General features: G+C 34.9%; 1 protein-coding gene across 4 annotated transcripts in view; it reads right to left on the reverse strand.

Moving 5' to 3' along the window:
• Window positions 1–18,641, reverse strand: part of LOC110103544 (cullin-associated NEDD8-dissociated protein 1) — an 80,307-nt gene that overhangs the window by 42,420 nt on the left and 19,246 nt on the right. For all 4 annotated transcript variants that reach the window (XM_028699811.1, XM_020832312.2, XM_028699812.1 and 1 more), the window contains 8 exons: window positions 15,126–15,240; window positions 14,830–14,987; window positions 14,611–14,734; window positions 13,562–13,612; window positions 13,398–13,480; window positions 4,604–4,688; window positions 4,418–4,519; window positions 4,238–4,336 (listed from right to left, as the gene is read on the reverse strand). In XM_028699811.1, coding sequence (XP_028555644.1) covers window positions 4,238–4,336; window positions 4,418–4,519; window positions 4,604–4,688; window positions 13,398–13,480; window positions 13,562–13,612; window positions 14,611–14,734; window positions 14,830–14,987; window positions 15,126–15,240 — 817 coding nt within the window. The remainder of the gene's footprint in view (window positions 1–4,237; window positions 4,337–4,417; window positions 4,520–4,603; window positions 4,689–13,397; window positions 13,481–13,561; window positions 13,613–14,610; window positions 14,735–14,829; window positions 14,988–15,125; window positions 15,241–18,641) is intronic.

The raw sequence follows: 18,641 nt of genomic DNA on the forward strand, positions 1-18,641 counted from the left end.
AGACACAAAGTTATTACCAGTAAAAGAAGTTTATTAGCATCTAAAAAAGGTTCCAATAAAACAAGAGGATTAGTTTCTCAACTCTACAAATATTTTTCACATGATATTTAGAAGATATAGAACCCACACATCTAATATTCCAAACTAGAGCACTAATCTTTAATAAACAAATTAGAAGTTTGAGCCCTAATAACTCTAAGTGTCGAAAGTTGTTGATTTTTTATTTTTTCCCCCTATTTTTTCCCTTCGTAAAACCTTCATTTGAATCTACCATATTAGAATCGTAGTTGACTGATGAGGAAGGATCAAAAATTTTAGAGGAAGGATCAAAAATTTTAGAGGAAGTCTCATTAAAAGCTACCATAGAAGAATCAGAGTAAGGAAGAACAAGGAAGGAGAGGAGATCACCTTCATCTAAGGAGGTGGAGATGAAGGCTGGCGTCGGCTAGGCTAGGGTGGAAGGTCGGCCGGACTGCAACATGCATTCTCTGGACGGACAGAACGAAACGAAATGAAACGAGGCGTTGAAATGCGGAAGAAGGGGATGGTGGGTTGGGATACTAGAGGAAAACCGACGGCATTTAACCGCCGGAAATTTGTCACTTAAAACCAGCGCTAGGACCGCCATTAATCACGTCGTAGATAGAACTTTTCGACAGAGTTTCCGGCGGTTAAGTACCGCCGGGATTTTTACTGACAATGCAACCACCGATCACTTGACTGCTGGAAACGCCGCCGGTATTAAGTGAATTTCTTGTAGTGATAGATCAAGTGGGGATTGTGACTTTGGGCAATCAAATCATTAAAAATAGTATATATTTTAGATATGTTGGGTCTATTGTTCAAAGTGATGGCGAAATAGATGGGGATACTATTATTAGAATTCAAATTAGCTGGTTGAAGTGAAGGAATGCAACTGTTTGTGGCGTGAAAGAAAAGTACCCCTCAAATTTAACGGGAAATTCTATAAGATGATGGTGATACTTATAGTAATTAGGTGCAAAATGTTGGCCATTAAAAAAGAAACATTGAATTAAGTTAAGTGTTGCAGAGATGAAGATGTAGAGCTGCAAATGAACCGAGCCGAGCCGAGCTTCAGCATGTTCGAGCTCGGGCTCGTTTGTGAAGACCATTTTTGAGCTCGGCTGAATAATTTTCAAGCTTTTTAGATACTTGTTCGAGCTCGAGCTTGTATAAAATTCCTTTGTTCTAGCTCAGCTCGAGTTCATTTTTTAGCTCGGTTCATTTAGGTTTATCGAGCCTATTAATGAGCAGCTCGTTTAACGAGCTCGAGCCTATTAAAAAAATATTTTTATTTGTTTTACAAATGAGCCGCTTGCCAACCTGTCCGCCCCGCCCAGGCTTGCCGAACCGTCTGCTAGGCTTAATAAATCAGACCCATCTGCCTCCGCCAGCTTTCAAACGGATCGAACCTGGCCATGGCAGGTAGACGAGAGGTGGGCGGAGGAGAGAGAGGTGAGATTAATAAATTATTTTATAATTTATTATATTAAATTATATATTATTCAGTGAAAAAATAATTATTTTATTATGTCCAAAATAATTATTTATTCATTTTATAATTCATTTATTGAGCAATAAATTCAATTTATAAATTATTAAATTATATAAATTATTTTAACAATATTTATTTTTAAAATTATTTATTCATTTTAAGCTAATTCAAGCCCAGCACAAGTCTTAATCAAGCTTCTTAACGAACTTGTTCACGAGCTTTAAACGATATTGTTCATGAACATAAATGAATCGAACGAAAGCTGTTCAAGCTCATTTTTTTAGCTATCAAGTATTTATCAGAAGCATTGTTTAAAATTGCGCAATATGAGGCTCGCCTTGAGGCTTGCCTTAGAGCAATTTAAGTAAAAAACGTCTCAAGGCTTACGCCTTGATCTTTTTTTAGGAGGCGCGCCTCGCCTCGCCTTGCCTTGCTGGCATGAGGCATGTGCCTCACTTTATTTATATATATTTTTATTTAAAATTTACATAAATCTCATACAAAAGCCCCAAAAACAATCATGCCTTCTTGCGGCTCAAAGCCGCAACTTCCTCTCAACCAACTTCACTATAGCCACCACCGTCGGAGCCGCCGCAAGGGATCACTAGAAAGCCGCACGCCACCACCATCTCCTATTTAAATTTTGGAGTATTATATTTATGTTGATGACAAATATTTGTAAAAAATGAAGATAATTGTAATAAATGAAAAAGCAGATTGAGAAGTATTGGATCCTACAGGTGGGAAGAAACCAATTTGTTATGATAGTGACTCAAATGAAAATCCCCTTAGTAAGAATAGTAGAGATGATTTGAGTTGTTGCCAATTATTTCAGCTTTCTTTAGGAATTAAATATAGATGAGTAGGCAACTAATAAAGAAAAATTTTAAATTTGAACTTAATATCATATGATACTTTAATACAATTCATACATTTTATATTATTTTGTTCCTGTAATATTTAAATTTCAATTCTATTTCACATAATTTTTTACTTAGCACTTTACATCTTATGATTTTTTTTGTTTCATGTCTATGTAAATTTGTCACTTCATAGTTCAATAAAAAATTATTATGTAATCCTCTAATATATTATTTGAATATTATATAAAAGATCAATTATAACTTTTATTTTGACTTTACGCAATTTTTAGATTTTGAGGCTTACACCTCAAAACTCCTTGAGGCTTACGCCTCGCCTCACGAACAAAAAACACCTCAGTACCCAATTGTGCAATTTTAAACCTTGATCAGAAGTCTTCGAGCTCGTTCGTCTAGCTTATCAAACGAAAATAAAAGTGCTCTTATCAAGTCGAGCCACGAGCAACTTGTCGAATGCTCGGTTCATTTGCAACCCTATGAGGATGGTCGGGTGGATGAGTGTCTTCACTCTTAGAGAAAGAATGTGAACAAGTATCTACGTGAAAATGTTGGAGTAGCTCCAATGACAAATAAGATTAGAGAGAGTCACCTTAGATGATTTGGTCATATAGAATGTAAGCTTTCCAATGACTCTATTAGGAAATATGTTAACCTAGAATGTCACTATAGATGTATTAGATTTGACCTTTGTTAAGAAATGTAAAGATAGACCTAAAAAGGCTTAGTTAGAAAACATTAAAAATGATCTTTTTTTTTATTAGATGTAAATGAGAATCAGACTCTTAACAAGACATATTGAAGAAAAATGATTCATATAACCGACCTCACGTAGTGGGATAAAGGCTTTATGTTATTGTTGTTCTTGTACAATTTTTTGTATTTTTTTAAATGTACATAACGTACTAAAGAACTTTAGTATCTACCCTTGAATATTATGAATTACATATAGAAATATTTTATTTTCTCCTAAATATTTACCTAATCAAGCAAGCTCACAAAACGATAAGCCGAGTCTCATAACACTCAAACTCGAGCTCGTTTAATATGCAGGCTTGAGTTTGAGCTCAAACTCAAATCTCAATAAGCTCAAACTCAAATCTCAATAAGCTCAAATCGCAACCTCGTTAATGAGTCAAGTTCAAGCCAGCTTGGTTCACTAACACCGTTGTCCCTAATGAGCATCCTAACTTGTATCTATAACATTACGGAGGGTTTCACAAACAATTAGTTATAGATCACACAAACTATTACACACATACACAAAAAAAAAAACAAATTTGATGTTTAGCTGGCTATAAGCTAAGAAACATGGCTTTTGCTCAATCTGAATCGAATCTAGAATTTGAATATTAATTAAACAACAATATAGTGATGATCTTCTATAATTTAGCTTTCCAAAGAAGCAGAATAGATAAGTGGCTTACAATAATGTAAAAAGACCATCACATGTACAAAAAATGAAAAGTAGCCTCTTTATGATTTAGTAATTTACAAGAATTGAAACAATAGCATACTCATATACAAGAAAACAGTGCAATCAGACGCTGTCTTCCTAGAAATTGAAAGAGTAGAAAACAAAAGCATAAAAATTTTCGTAAAACAAATAAAAGAGGCTAAGTGGATACTCTTATAAAAGAGGAATGAAATCAGAAAAAGTTAGCTAATGGGAGACTTCCAACTATAATAAATATCTCCCTTAATACCTCAACTGATAGTTCCATATATATATATATATATATATATATTCTCTTAAGTAATGTAGATCATCACTATTACAAATGAAAGCAAAGGATTGCTAAAAGGGCCACAATAACACCATCAACAGATCAACAGAAATTACCTTGATATGAGCGTGAAAAACAGATGGCAAATGTGAAGCAAGAACTAATCTAGTAAAAATCAGAGCCTCAATCTTTAAATTTGAGGTAGAAGATTTATCCTGTAAAGGTTATGAATGATAGAGTTTAGGATAAAAATGATTAGGAACTTCTTTTTGCAACAGATGAAGGGCATCACTCACATTCAAAGCCTTCTCTATTCCAGCAACCAAGGATCCAACATGATTGGCAAGACAGTCTGGTAAAACAACCACAAGTTCCTTCAAAACTGAAAAGGCTCCAACCTGAACATGAAAAATAAGAGAATAAAAACAGTTGAGAGAACAATATAAACAATGACAATATTAGTAAGACATAAGACATCTTACCTTTGTCTTGATGGATTTTTCACGCAACTGCTTGTTTATAGATCTAACAATTTTTGTTACTTCTTGCCTCAGTAGAAAACGAGGGCTGCAATGATAAAGAAGGAAATAAATGACTTACCATGTGATGCTACTCTCATGACTCAACTCATACTAAGGGTACAATAGGAAATAAAAGAAAATGCATAAAAGAAATACATGAATAACTAAAAATATAAACTCTGAATCGTGGCCGTCGATCTGCGCTGTCTACGGCGATACACATGTTTGAACCTCTGGTCGATGTCCACATCACCATGATTTTGACCTTTTTTTACTTACTATACGTTGCTTGGTTTAGATCAACTAAATTATAGGCCAAAAAACATTGACTTTTTGCTAAAGCTTCTTAATATGTAATTAACCACACAACAAGGTCCATGCTTTAAAACTAAACAATTAGGAATACCATCCTGAATGGAAGAAGAAATATTTTGAAGAATACTAGAAATATTAATATACATGTTGTATGGTTTTGATTCTCTCGATCAATGATTTTGATCAAATACTAAGTTTTGCAGCTTTTAAATGATTCTACAACAATGGAATTGAAACTGCCATTTTCAAGGCAAAGGACATTTTTTGTGTCAACATCTCTAGAACTTTCAGCAATGTGTGTGGCTAGAAAGATCGTGCAATTATTTTTTTTTTCATTTACTATGTTTATCTGGATGTTATTGAGGTTGTCAAACTACAAAGCTGCCAATTCCATCTTCCAACATGGAGACCTCCATGTTTCTCCTAACATCTCCATTTCAAATACCTATTGATATTAACAACATGATAGTGAGAAGTTACACAGCTGGAAAGCTTGATGGAGCATGAAGTGTTAGTTCCCTCAATTATATATATATCCTCAGATAGTTAAGGCTAAGGGGAACTCAAGTTCAAGTCTTAATCATACTGAATAAAGGACTGATTAAGCTGGAAAATATATATATATTGATCATATAACTAGATATTCTGTCCATTTGATCTTGATCTTAATTTATGTGGAAACGTTTTTGCTTTACAGTGAGAAATCGATTTCTCTAAAAGGAAAATCCTTCCACTAATGGCCTAATAAATTAGCTCATCATATCATCTTCTGTCCAGGTGAATTATAAATCTTTGTATTTTTGAAAATCTCAACAAGAATTTCTCTACTAGGACAGTACGCTAATCTATGCATAATTGGATCTAGTATTTGCAATGCTATGTGTTGAATTTGCCTAAAAGTTGAAGGAGAGATCTTGAATTTGACAACAAGTTGAAGGTGAGATCGGCATTGCACAATTCAAGATCATTTTAAGGTAACATCTCTTAGGGATAAGTAGATTATTTTTGTTAATAGGAATAGTACCAGCAAATATTTGTAAGAGATCATTTTACGGTAACATCTCTTAGGTATAAGTAGATTATTCTTGTTAATAGGAATAGTACCAGTAAATATTTGTAATTCTTACATGGAATCTATTTGGGCTCGTATTTATAAGGATACACCAAAACATAAAAGTAAATACATTCATAATAATGGCACTTAGAGAGTATAATAAACATTAGGAAAAATCAAAAAAAGTTCCCAGATAATTCGTATTTGGCTAGTTTAGATTTAGAGTAAGGGACTAAATTAAAATCTAATTTGTAAATCGAGGGGTTAAATTAAGATCAATTTTATATCCCCATTTATCTCAGTTTCGACCTGAGGGACTATTTGGGGGCTAAACTGGAGAAATGTGATACTCTGAGGCTAAAATGAACACACATGAATAATTGGGAGGACTATTTTGAGCTTTTTCTCTAATATTATATATCTTATCAAGTATGAATAAATTACCATAATTTTATAGCATCAAAATAAATGATTATGACAGGAATGAGTGTTTTTTAGAAGCATAACGAAAATCACTTGATTTGAATCATATTATTATGCCACCTGGCATAATCATATCAAGTTTATTAAGCATTCTCCCCATAGATTAAGATTCAATCTAAATGAATTTATAATTGAATGGATCAAAATCTTGAGACAGTATGCTTATAAGTGTGCATCATATATATACAAGTGAAAAGTCGTTTTATTTGTTCACGTAAATCTTATATATATATATATATATAGCTCTTTGGCGTCGTTAAATACCAAGCCAAACAGAGCATTCGGCTCTCTGCTTCTCCACACGCGAAATCACATTCGCTGCTCTCCCGATTCCTCCCCGACGTCCCAACCCTAGCTCCCGACGCAGCCTCCCGATCCTTAGAGAGAGAGAGAGAGAGAGAGTATTTTTCTTCCTCATACCTGCAGCCATCCAAACCCCATCCCGACCTCCAACTCCTCTAACTCGACCGAACTCCTCTCCTGCTTCTCTGGCCGAACACCTTATCCCCTCTCATAGCTGAAACGAGCAGCCCCTTTAATCCCGAAGCTCCACCTCCCAGGCCGAACGAAAGCCACGATCCGATCTTCACTCTCCTTCCCCACTCATTCGGCTGAGCTCCTCCTGCAAAGGACCCGACTCTGCCTCCCCCTACGGCGCTCCCTTCCTGTCAGATTAGGACTTACGACATTTTAATTAGAAGGAAGAACGAGAGCTCGCTCGTTTCGAAGGTAGCCATCTCCCTTTCGTGCGCTTATTCGGCCAAATCCTGTAAAATATCCAAACCGAGAGAGGGGGAAGAGAGTTTTGTTTTTTATATATATATTAATAATTATTAATTATAATTAAGCATTATTAATTATAATTATTTTTAATACGTATAATTAATTAATTATTATTAATTAAATAACTAATTATAATTAATTATCAATTAATTATAATTAATTATTGATAAATTAATCATAATTAATTAATTAGTATTAATTAATTATTAATTATAATCAGTTATTTAATTATGATTAATTATTTTAAATTATAGTTAATTAATTATAATTAATCATTATTAATTATAATTAATTAATTATAATTAACTATAATTAATTATGATTCTTTATGGTTAATAATTATTAATGGTAAAAAGAAAAGAAGCATACCTCTCCTTCCCTCGATCCACGTGCCGACCCCGCGCAGGTATAATCTCTCTAAACCCTAAAACATCGAGAACCCGCTTTCAACGCATGCGTCGAGACAAAACGACGACCTATACATGTTTTTTTAGCGTGGTGGGAGGAACTGCATCACGACGCTTGCGAAGAAGCGGGTAATCTCCTAAAATCCCTTCTTCGAAGTTCGTAGCGCACCGGAAAACCGCCTATACACCCTTTTCTTAGCGTGGTGGGATGGGAACTCGATGCGATGCGTACGACGAAGCGGGGATACCCATAAGTACCCGTTTGCGGGGAAACAACTGCTTTTCCTTTGCAACAGGTACCGAAGACCCATACATGCTTTTCTTAGCGTGGTGGGGGATAAAAAAAATACAAGACCGCAGTGTCCTCGTTCGAGGACACCTACCATACACGTTTTTCTTAACGTGGTGGGAAAGGCCCAGTTTCCCGTAGTTTACCCCTAAACGGGGGAGATGCCAGGAGACTGCCGAAATTTCGGGTAAACATAATAATATACTTGGACCTGATTGAACACATTTGAACAACAAAGGACTATGCATAACTTGAACTCAAAAGAACAAATGCAAAGAACTTTGACATTGAACTGGAACTATGAAATGAACTTATATTTGGACACAATGCAAAATATACTTGAATCTAATGAGTTCAAACTTGGACTTAATTTGAACATCAAATGGATATGATTTGAACTAGTTGGATTCAAACTCAAAATAAACAAATAACTTGTTTCAAACTTGACTTGAGTAGTTGAACTCAAATAAGGACTTGGACTTGCAACAAGTGAACTTGCTTTGAACTCAGACTCGAACTTGAAAAGACCACAGGGGACCTAAAATTTGAACATGATGCTTGGGCAATAAAGAATTTGAATCAAGCTCAACCAAGAAGAAATTGATTTGCACTTGAACCTGGACTTGAAACTCATTTGACTTAAGTAAATCATGACGAAGATTATAAGATGAAGGAGCAATAATGAAACCTCATTTGAACGATGACTACAATACTACCAATGAAATATTGGAAGACTACCATTTCAATTGAGATGCAAATTGAAATATATAAACTTGTGGATTAATAGACTTGCAAAGTACCATTCGCTCAGAAATGATGATAATACAACATAACAACACAATGTCTCCAAGGAATTGCAAAATCTACATGCAATTAGCAATAAACCAGCTCATGATACTTATTTTAATCATGTAGCTGAATAGTGTGAGATAATTTCAACAATTACAAGGATCGAGATGAACATAAAGAATTGAACCCAATTTGAGCTCAATCGAGTCGCAATAAGCTTGAATTTCCAATGACATCACAAGACTTGCCTACAAACATGTGTAGAAGACTTGTAATGAACATATGGTGTAAACTACAGTACACCTAAAACTTGTTTATAACTAAAAGAGCAAGAGCAATGAGCATGTCAATAACAACGCAATCAAAAAAATATGTATGAGTTGTAGCAAGGATGATGTAGTGATATGTTCATAGGCAAAGCAAAGGAGAGGTAGAAGAAGCGGATTCTTTGTTATCAATACAAGCTAATGTGTAAATGAGCATGCAAGAGTCTACTTTCAAATGAGAAGAATAGATATGTTACAGGACCCTCGATTTATGTATAGCCAACATGAAATCTGTTGTATTCATATCAATCGACCAAGGAACTTGTATATTGAAGATTAGAAGCCCTAATGAACCAGATGACTTACCAGTCGTTGCATACAAGGACTATAGTATAATTGCAAGCAAATACCTCAAGCAATAGAGGAGCTCCAATATATGTAAAGATCTATCCATAAGCGGTGCAGTGATATGATCATGAGTAAAGTTTGGAGATCTAAACATCTCTGCAAAGCATGAAGAGTGTGCAATGCAACATCCATAGAGACAGATGGCCCAGAAGATCTGCAATACATACAAGTCCACGAATACAGATGTGAGCACCATATACCATCTGTGGGTAGATGGAGAAAGACTTCAGTAAATGGAGTGTCATGTAGTCAATTTTAGCCTGCAAATGAAGATATCTACCTACCTACATACAACAATAGAGGGTGTACTGAAAAGACCAAAGACCACAACAAAAAGCATGGAGAATACGACAAGTGCAAGCTCCAACAACCAAAAGCAGAAGATTAGTTAGTGCACTACAATCTACCTGCGCAAATCATGCAAGTAGTGCACGACAGTCTACCTGTATAAAGCAACAAATAACTGATCCAGAAGCTGCTACGCCACGCCACCGGACCTGCAACATTCGTACAAGCAGACAGAAGGCGTCCACAAACTACAATGCAACGCCACCGGATCCGCAACTTCTATACAAACAAACAGAAGGCGTCCACAAACTACAATGCCACGCCAACGGATCCGCAACTTCTATGCAAGCGGACAGAAGGCGTCTACAAGTACTTTCAAAGTACCTGCACACATGCACCGTAGTTTGTATACACATAAGTACACTAAAGGGGTAAATGCAATCACAAAACCCGCATGAGCCTCTGCGAGCGTGTTATTGGTACACATGTGACGTCTAGGGATGTTGCGCGGGTTATTAAATTTGAACCCGATCCTCCTAAGCAGGTATAAAGGAGTAGACAGTGTATAATTATAAAATGCCCCCAAATACCCGCATGGGCCCCGGTGAGCGTGTTATTGGTACACATGTGACGTCTAGGGATGTTGCGTGGGTAAATAAGTGAATTCTACTTCGAACCCGATCCTTCTATACAGATCAATAGGAGTCGACAGGGTTCGAACATTCAAACAAATACACGGTTGTGGCGACCAGTGTATTTGTTTTAATACATTCATATTATGTCTTCAAGGCCTATATTCAAGAGAATTCACTAATAAAGGCATAAAACCCATGAAACCTAATCCTCTGTCGACCAGTAGACAGAGTCGACAAGGTTCAATCCAGAACTCTGTTTAAAATTGCGCAATAAGAGGCGCGCCTCTGAGCAATTTGACCCAAAACCGCCTCGAGGCTTACGCAATTCCTCTCATGGCAGATGCATACGCCTCACTTAGACTGAGGCGCGCCTCAGAAGCGCAATTGTGCAATTCTGACAGAGGCGTACGCCTCATAGCAATAGGCCCACCCACTTAAAATGAAGAGTTTTTCTTCCTTAAACCCGCACAGCTCCCTTCCTGCACGCTGTGTTCGCGAAACAGAGGGCTCCCGCACGCTGTGTTCACAAAACAGAGGGCACCCGCACCCGTCGGCTTCCCTTCCCACCGCTTCTCCCGCCATCGCCGCCTCTCTCTGGAGAAGTTGAAGTGTCCGGCCGCCCTCTAGGAGTACTCCACATTCGATTTTAGGTATTTTTTTTTAGTTTAGGGTTAGATTTTTCAAGTGTAAGAAAATATAGGGTTTATGTTTTTTTTTATTGTTTTTGTGTGTTTTTGGATTTTTGTTTTATGAGACATGGTTAGATGGGATATGATTGCATTTTATATGTTCTTTGTACTTTGGGAGTTTTGTTAAACTAATATTTAGTGATTTTATACTTTGGGACATGATTTTATTGCATTTATTTTCTTACTTTCCTCTATTTTCATATATCATTTAGATGTTTTTATTGTAAGATAGAATATTGCTATTATTTACCTGCTAAAACCCTTAATTTCTCATTTACGCAATTCTATGTCTGTGAGGCGTAAGCCTCAGACCGCCTCGAGGCTTACGCCTCGCCTCACGGACGAAAACCGCCTTGAGGCTTAATTACGCAATTTTAAACCTTGATCCAGAAAATGGAAATGTCCCCAAACACCCCAATGATGGCGGTGTTGAACGAAAATCTCAACCGGAGGGGTTCACAAACACCTTCAAATGCATTCCAAGCTCCACCCAAATACCCACAAAAATCTAAAAAAATCTCAAAATCCCAAAAATATTTAAAATTGAAATCCAACTATCAAATAACTTAAAGTAATATCCATCCATCCCCCGCAACAGTTTGCCAAGGTGGACAAATTCAAAATCACTTCAGTTCACATAGAGCTAATGCTTAGTTGAAAATATCACTAGGATCCATTCTCAAACCAATCTCCATCGGAATCCTTCACAAAAAATTTAAGATTGCCTTATACTTCTAATATCAATTAAACTTTCACACATCAACTTATATAGCCACTAACTAAATGCAAAATCACCTTAACTCATTTCCAAATTTTCACTCAAGAAGCCTAAGAAACACCTTATAATTTGATTCATGCATAAATATTGAGTTAATAACTAACAAATCGCATAACTCATCCTTAGGCTTTTCATACAAGAATCTTGAAAACTAGCTTTAAAATTGTCTCACTATGTGATTCATGATGATATTAAGCTTCATGATTCATGATGATATTAAGCCTAATAACTATCTCACAATTTGATTCATGCATAAATATTGTGTCAATAACTAACAAAACGCATAACTCATTCTTAGACTTCTCACACAAGAAGCTTGAAAACAAGCTTTAAACTTCTCTCACCATGTGATTCATGATGATATTAAGTCAGTACCTTACACCCATCTATCTCCTCATGTATCGCTTCATCTTCCCGCATCCATCCCAACCCTCTTGTCTCCTCTTTATTATTCATCATTCATATCTTCGACTATTCGATGTATCTTTCACCCTACTTTCTCTATTCCTCCAACTCTCTCAAACAAAAACTCTCACATTGTGCAATTCTCTCTCCCATAACCCTTTTCCACTATTTAAACTCTACTATTTGTTGCCCACTTCTCCCTCTCTGGAGCAATCTCTCTCTAAAACTTCTCAGCTTAATATCCATGAATATATTCCACAGCATTCAAAAAAAATTAAACTCAATTTAATTTCTTGCATTCTCCTAGAAATGTGTCAGGACCTTCACTATCCACGCGGCATCAAGGGGCATGCATAAACCTGTAGAAAGCAAAAGGAAATTGAAAAATAGAATAACAAGAAAATGTCATGAGGAGAATTGAGATAAACCCCATCCCAACGACCAGACAAAGGAGCAACGGTTTACAATGAATTCTTACCTAAAACTTAGGCCACCAAGTACCATAAAAACAACTAGTTGACCATGCTGCTCGATAATTTTCAGGTTCTGACATAAAGAAAAAGTGAGCATCGCATACTAAATTGCGCAATCAAGGGAACAGCTACACAAAATCACTGAAAGCTGAATATCTACAATCATTTAAATATCTTTGCAAGAGGCGCAAGTTTTTAGTTGGATAACATTATTGGGATCCTATTATAGCTTTGGTTGTAATTTTGATTCATTTACATTTCCAAACCTAGGCTCTAGAAAAGGGAGAGAAGTTGGGAAAAAAAAACTCAATTATGTAAGAAAAAGACTTGAAAAGGTGTGATCAAACCATCTTATAGACAGAATAAGAAGGCATTAAATATACGGAAGCTTAAACAAAGATGCAAGCGATTATCAGACAGAACCAAGGATTATGATCAAAAAATAAAGGCTGCACACATCACTGCATTTAACTTTTGCAAAACACAGATAATTTCACATAACAATTACAAACAATTCATGGAACTTGCAGAGAATTTTTTACCAGTTACTCAACAGTAGCTACCTGCTGCTTCAAAAAAAAAGGACGCCAATCACTTTCAGTTTAAGAACATAGTTACAAAGTGATAAGGGACAATATTGTGCATGAAGTAAAGCCGTTCCATCCAAGTGCGTGGAAAAAGTAAACTACTTACCTTGACTCATCAAAATCAGCCTGTCCCTTTGTCACATTTCCAGTCTGTCTTAGCAACTCGATAAAAGTGTTAAATACATCCATCTATGAGGAAAAAAGAAACAAGACTAAGGTGGACAAAAAGGAAATTTCTCGAGATTATTACATCATCAGATTTTATAGTACCTTGACATTTTCCTCTCTTTCACGAAACCTTTCTATCAACTTTGGGCATGCCTACAAAAAAAAAAAGTAAAAATCAACATGGACTAATATATAGTCTCGGTGATAGCATATCTTAGAACTATATCAAACAGTTTCATGGAAGATCAACAAAACAAACTAAGAAAATTTCAGCTACATGCTCCTACAGCTACACCAGCCCAGTATAGATTTCACCTACTTAAAAATAAAGAATAAGATCAAAATTGTCCATGGAGTATTTCTGATGGGCCATTTAGTCTCCGACTTATCTAATGTATCTAATTAATTCCCTTGCCTTCGCGAATTTGATCCAAGATAGTACTCTAACTCCTTAAATCTGATCACAAATAATCCAACAGATAGACTATTTTAGATAGTTTGATGAGTCAATTAAGCAAATTGAATAATAGTAAGGGACTAAAATGGCCCCATATAAATAGTTTAGGAACCATTTTGAAATTTTTCTCTTAGGGGATGTTTGGTTTGAAGTAAAGTGGATGTAAAGTATTCCTTTTAAAGGTGTTTTGAAAATATTAGAGTTTGATTGGATGGAAAAAGAATGCATTGTAAATTATTTTACATATAATACAAAGTATTCAAGTTCATTTTTGAGGTAAAGCAAACTCACACAATTTTGAATGAAAACTGTTTTCATCGCAACCAAACTACCTTGTCACCACCCCCATCGCCACCGCCGTAGCCCGGCACTGGACGACTACATTCATTTTATTTCAAATCAAATAAAATAATAATAATCTAATGAATTCCTTTTACATTTATTTAAACAACTTCAAACATTTCAAATACACTACAATCATTTTACACTACACTAAATTCTTTTTACACCACATTCATTTTACTCTACGATCTTTTTTCAGCAAACCAAAAAGTCCCTTACAAAATATAACTGTAACTTAATTGCAACATCTGAAAAGCATTATTTCATCTATCGATGTTTTCTCTTTCGGTTTTTATTTCTTTTGGTATAACAGGACAATAAACACGCCAGAGAATCCAACATATAAACTTACCTCCAAGTACATCTTTGAGAGCATTTCTGGACGTGAAACAATAATAGCAGATAAGCATTTTGCAGCAGCTCTTCGAACTTTCCAGCTCGCATCCTCATCATCCGTATATTCATTTGCACTTTCACTGCCATAGAAGTACATATTAGGAGCAAAAAAATATATATTCAATAGGATTCTTGGAATGATCAACAATGGTACATGAACCATTGAAAAACATACTCCTCTTCCTCCTCCACGTTACTTTCATCATCAGTATCTTCATCCATACTATCGGTGAAATTCGGATCATAGCTTAAATACTCCAGAGTAAGATTCAAGATATCATGACAATATGAAGATATATCTCTAGGGCATCTCAGTAGAAAGCTTTCCAATGCCTACCAAAATATTCAGATGAAATCAAAAGATATGTTAAGTCGCTAATAAATTCCAGATGCACTTGTGCAATAGCTAATAAGCTTAAATACATGTTAAGTCGCTAATAAATTTCAAGTGCAACGTGATGACAAAAGTACCTGCAAACTATACTCACGCAGCTCTTCATCAGCTTCAGATGCACTTGTGCAATAGCTAATAAGCAAGGGAACAGTCTCACCAAGATGAGGCCCAAAACGATATCCAACAGAACGACTGGGACATAATGATATAGATAAAATTCACTATTAACAATTTTTTAAGGGAAACGTGGACTGCGGAAATAACAGAAACTCATGCTATAAATAAATTAAATTTCCAACATGAAAAAAGCATGAAAACTAGTACAAAATTATTAAACCAAAGCCCACATCAAATATTTTTAAGGCATGCATATGAATAAGAAATAAGACCACAATGCCAAAAAAACTGCTCAATGAATTAGTTAGAATGGAGGCAATTTGAATAGTTCATAAAGTTTCATCACTGGCACAATGAATGGATTTTATAAAGCTGAAGTAATAGCACGCAATAGCTTTCAAAAGTATAACAAAGAAAAGCAACTTAACAAGTATCACGTAGTTTTCATATTTGACAAAAACAAAGAACATTTTGTCTTATTCAGATTTTAGCATAATTTTTAGAGTGAGAGAATAGATACTTACAGAAGACAGTACCATTTATAATGCCATTTAATAAGAAAAGTAAAGAGTTAATTAATATTTAAAACTTAAGTAAAAAATGAAGTGAGGATAAGAAAATACCAAGCACTAAATCCATAAAAGAATAAAGTTATATGACATCAGGACAGAAACTAAATAAAAGGAATGTGCTACATAACATGCATCAAGTGGACAAAATCATGAGGTATGTGAGGCTAAAGTAGACAATATCTTGATGGATGAAAGTTCAAACTTTGGCAGAAGATATCAAAGGAATACATCAAACAAATGAAGAAATTAAGCTCAATGCAGGACATAATGTTACCAAAGGAGCTGTCTCTAGAACTTGTTTGGGAAAAATGTGCTACATAACAGGCATGTAAGAGTCATATTTATGATCCTACTTATCTAGTTAATGATTCTAGGCTGTGTTTAAGACTGATAAGAGAACATCAATTACTTATCTGGGGACGATTATTAATCTCTTAAATAAACATCAAAGTGCCCTTCAGAACGACAAGCATGCTCATTTTGACAGTTACCATCATGAAATCCAAAATAAAGCAAGCTCATTTTAAGCATTTCTAAGATGAGCGTCCTCCCACAAATTTTGCATCACGAATATACAATAATGAAGTTATGAGTTCAAAGCAGATAATATCTCCATTGCAAAGAGTACGTGCCATCACAAGCAATATCAAAGCAATACATTAGTTAGACGATCGAAAATAAATGTAATGCAAGATGATCTGCTATACCATGGGAGTCACCATTTAAACTTTCTTGAGACAAAGTGTTGCATGGCAGGGACCTTCATTTTAATACATAAGATCACCTCTAGAATCCTACATACCTCATAAAGATTCTAGGCTATGTGAAAAGCAATGCTTGAGAACTTCAATTCCATAACAAGGGGAGATTATAAGACCTTTAATATACAAAAAAGTGCAACTTTTATCATTAAGGCTCCCCTTCGTGCAAAAACTGGATTTCTATCAGAAAATCTATAAAGCGTGTTCATGTGCAACACTCTTAAAATCCATTGCATCCCTAGGGAGCAGCACCAAGATAACATGTTAATCATGTAAAGCCAGAATAGACAAAAAAACGATGTATATGAGTTTGAACTATGACATTGAGCATGCTAGAATTTGTTAAAATGCCCAAAAATTAAAAAATAAAAAAGTGCTTGAGATTTTAGTTACAGGTCTTGTGCATAAATGAAGCGTTTAATTTAAAAGAAGAGCTAGGTAAATCTTCATATGTATTTTCAAGGCCTCCTTGGAATTTAAATTAATTTGAGTAAATTCTCCAACAAAAAAAGTAGTCTTGAAGAGATTTAAGTCGATTTCAATCAGGAAAAACAACAAGAAAGTTGGATTTGAGGACATCCACATTAATCCTAATCGTTGAGGATGCAACAAGAAGAACCAACAATCCAGCCCAAATTAGACTCAACTTCATGAGATTAGCAATTATATAAAAAAGAGGATATGAGGAGAAAGAAGATAAGATGATGATGGGAGAGAAGAAAAGAGGTCTGATAAATACAATGTATAAGAAGAGATTAAGTGAAAGCAAACATGATACTTGGGTTAATGAAGCATGTATTAGTTTTTATGCATGTAAAACCAACTCATTATCCAATTTGCAAAGTTAATCAAATGTTCAACAAACCAAGTCAACACAACAACATGGCTTGTTAGGTTGAGCTCATTTAAAGAACTAGCATAGCTCATTCACAAAAGTTTACACCACCGATGAAAAAAAAATAAAGTTAAAACTTAAGTTCACATGAAAAGGTTATAAAAAGACATTAACCATGTGACATTGCAGAAATCCAATTACAAAGGGTTTTTTGTCTTAAGTAATAGCTGTATGCATATGCATACATGTTGCATGAATGCATATAAGGGCCAGAAATGAATGCTTAACACCAAAAAATATGAAACACCTTTAACAAGAAAAATTGAGGGTAATGATTAGCAATAGCTGAGCCAAATAGAGGTACAAATGTATTATTTTAAAATGCTATTAACATTTTTCAGTAGATATTCATAACCTTCAGTTTTAAAATGTTGTAGAGGGCACAAATTTAATATTTTGTGGAAATTATATTTATGCAAATAAAAATAATATGATATACAAACAAAATATTTCTTTTGTTTGGGGAGGGGTGATGCTCTTCCTAAAAAATGTCGATACAAATACAAATACTCGTTGTTGCCAACTAGGCCAACTCACACCTTCAACCCCAAAGTAGACACCCATGTAACAAGTAGTGAGTATGATGATGATTAGTAGAAATTTTTATATGGTTTTGTGTGCTTGAAGTTCCTTTACATGAAATATTCACTTATTTAACAAAATTTTAAACAACAAGTCTTCTCATGAAACAAACTATGCAATCATGTCCGGATCTTCAAGATAGTTCAAATAAATCATCCACATTCTAATCGAGCTTCGTTTAGTGTACATCAAGATACTGATTACTTATATATATCTATTACCTATTCTCTCTCTTTCCCTCTATCTCTGCCTCTCATTTTTTTTCTTTTTCTTTTATTATGAACTATAAAATTTTCCCTCTCCAAAAATACATGTGCAAACACTTTTTCTCCTCACTCAAAGTTTTCTAACCACAAAATTAATGCAAAAGAAAAAGAATTAATTCCACATAGATGCTTTTTAAGTAACAATACCTTTGGCTAAGCTTTTAACGCAAGATAACCTCCTTGAACTGTTGGGCCAAGCAGAAATGGCCACCAATACCCCCACTATAGCTCCACCCATGACGATGAGATCAAGAATCTTAATTTAATAAATTGGAAAATAATTTGAAATTCTAAAAAATTTAGAGTGCTTAACATTATCTCTTTACTTTCTAAATGGATTTGAAAATTCATCCATGTGGAGCCTAATTCCTTGGTTCTATTATCAAAAGCAAGTGTCTAG

This window comes from Dendrobium catenatum, unplaced genomic scaffold (genome assembly GCF_001605985.2).
Source record: "Dendrobium catenatum unplaced genomic scaffold, ASM160598v2 fragScaff_scaffold_1395, whole genome shotgun sequence".
Lineage (NCBI taxonomy): Eukaryota > Viridiplantae > Streptophyta > Magnoliopsida > Asparagales > Orchidaceae > Dendrobium > Dendrobium catenatum.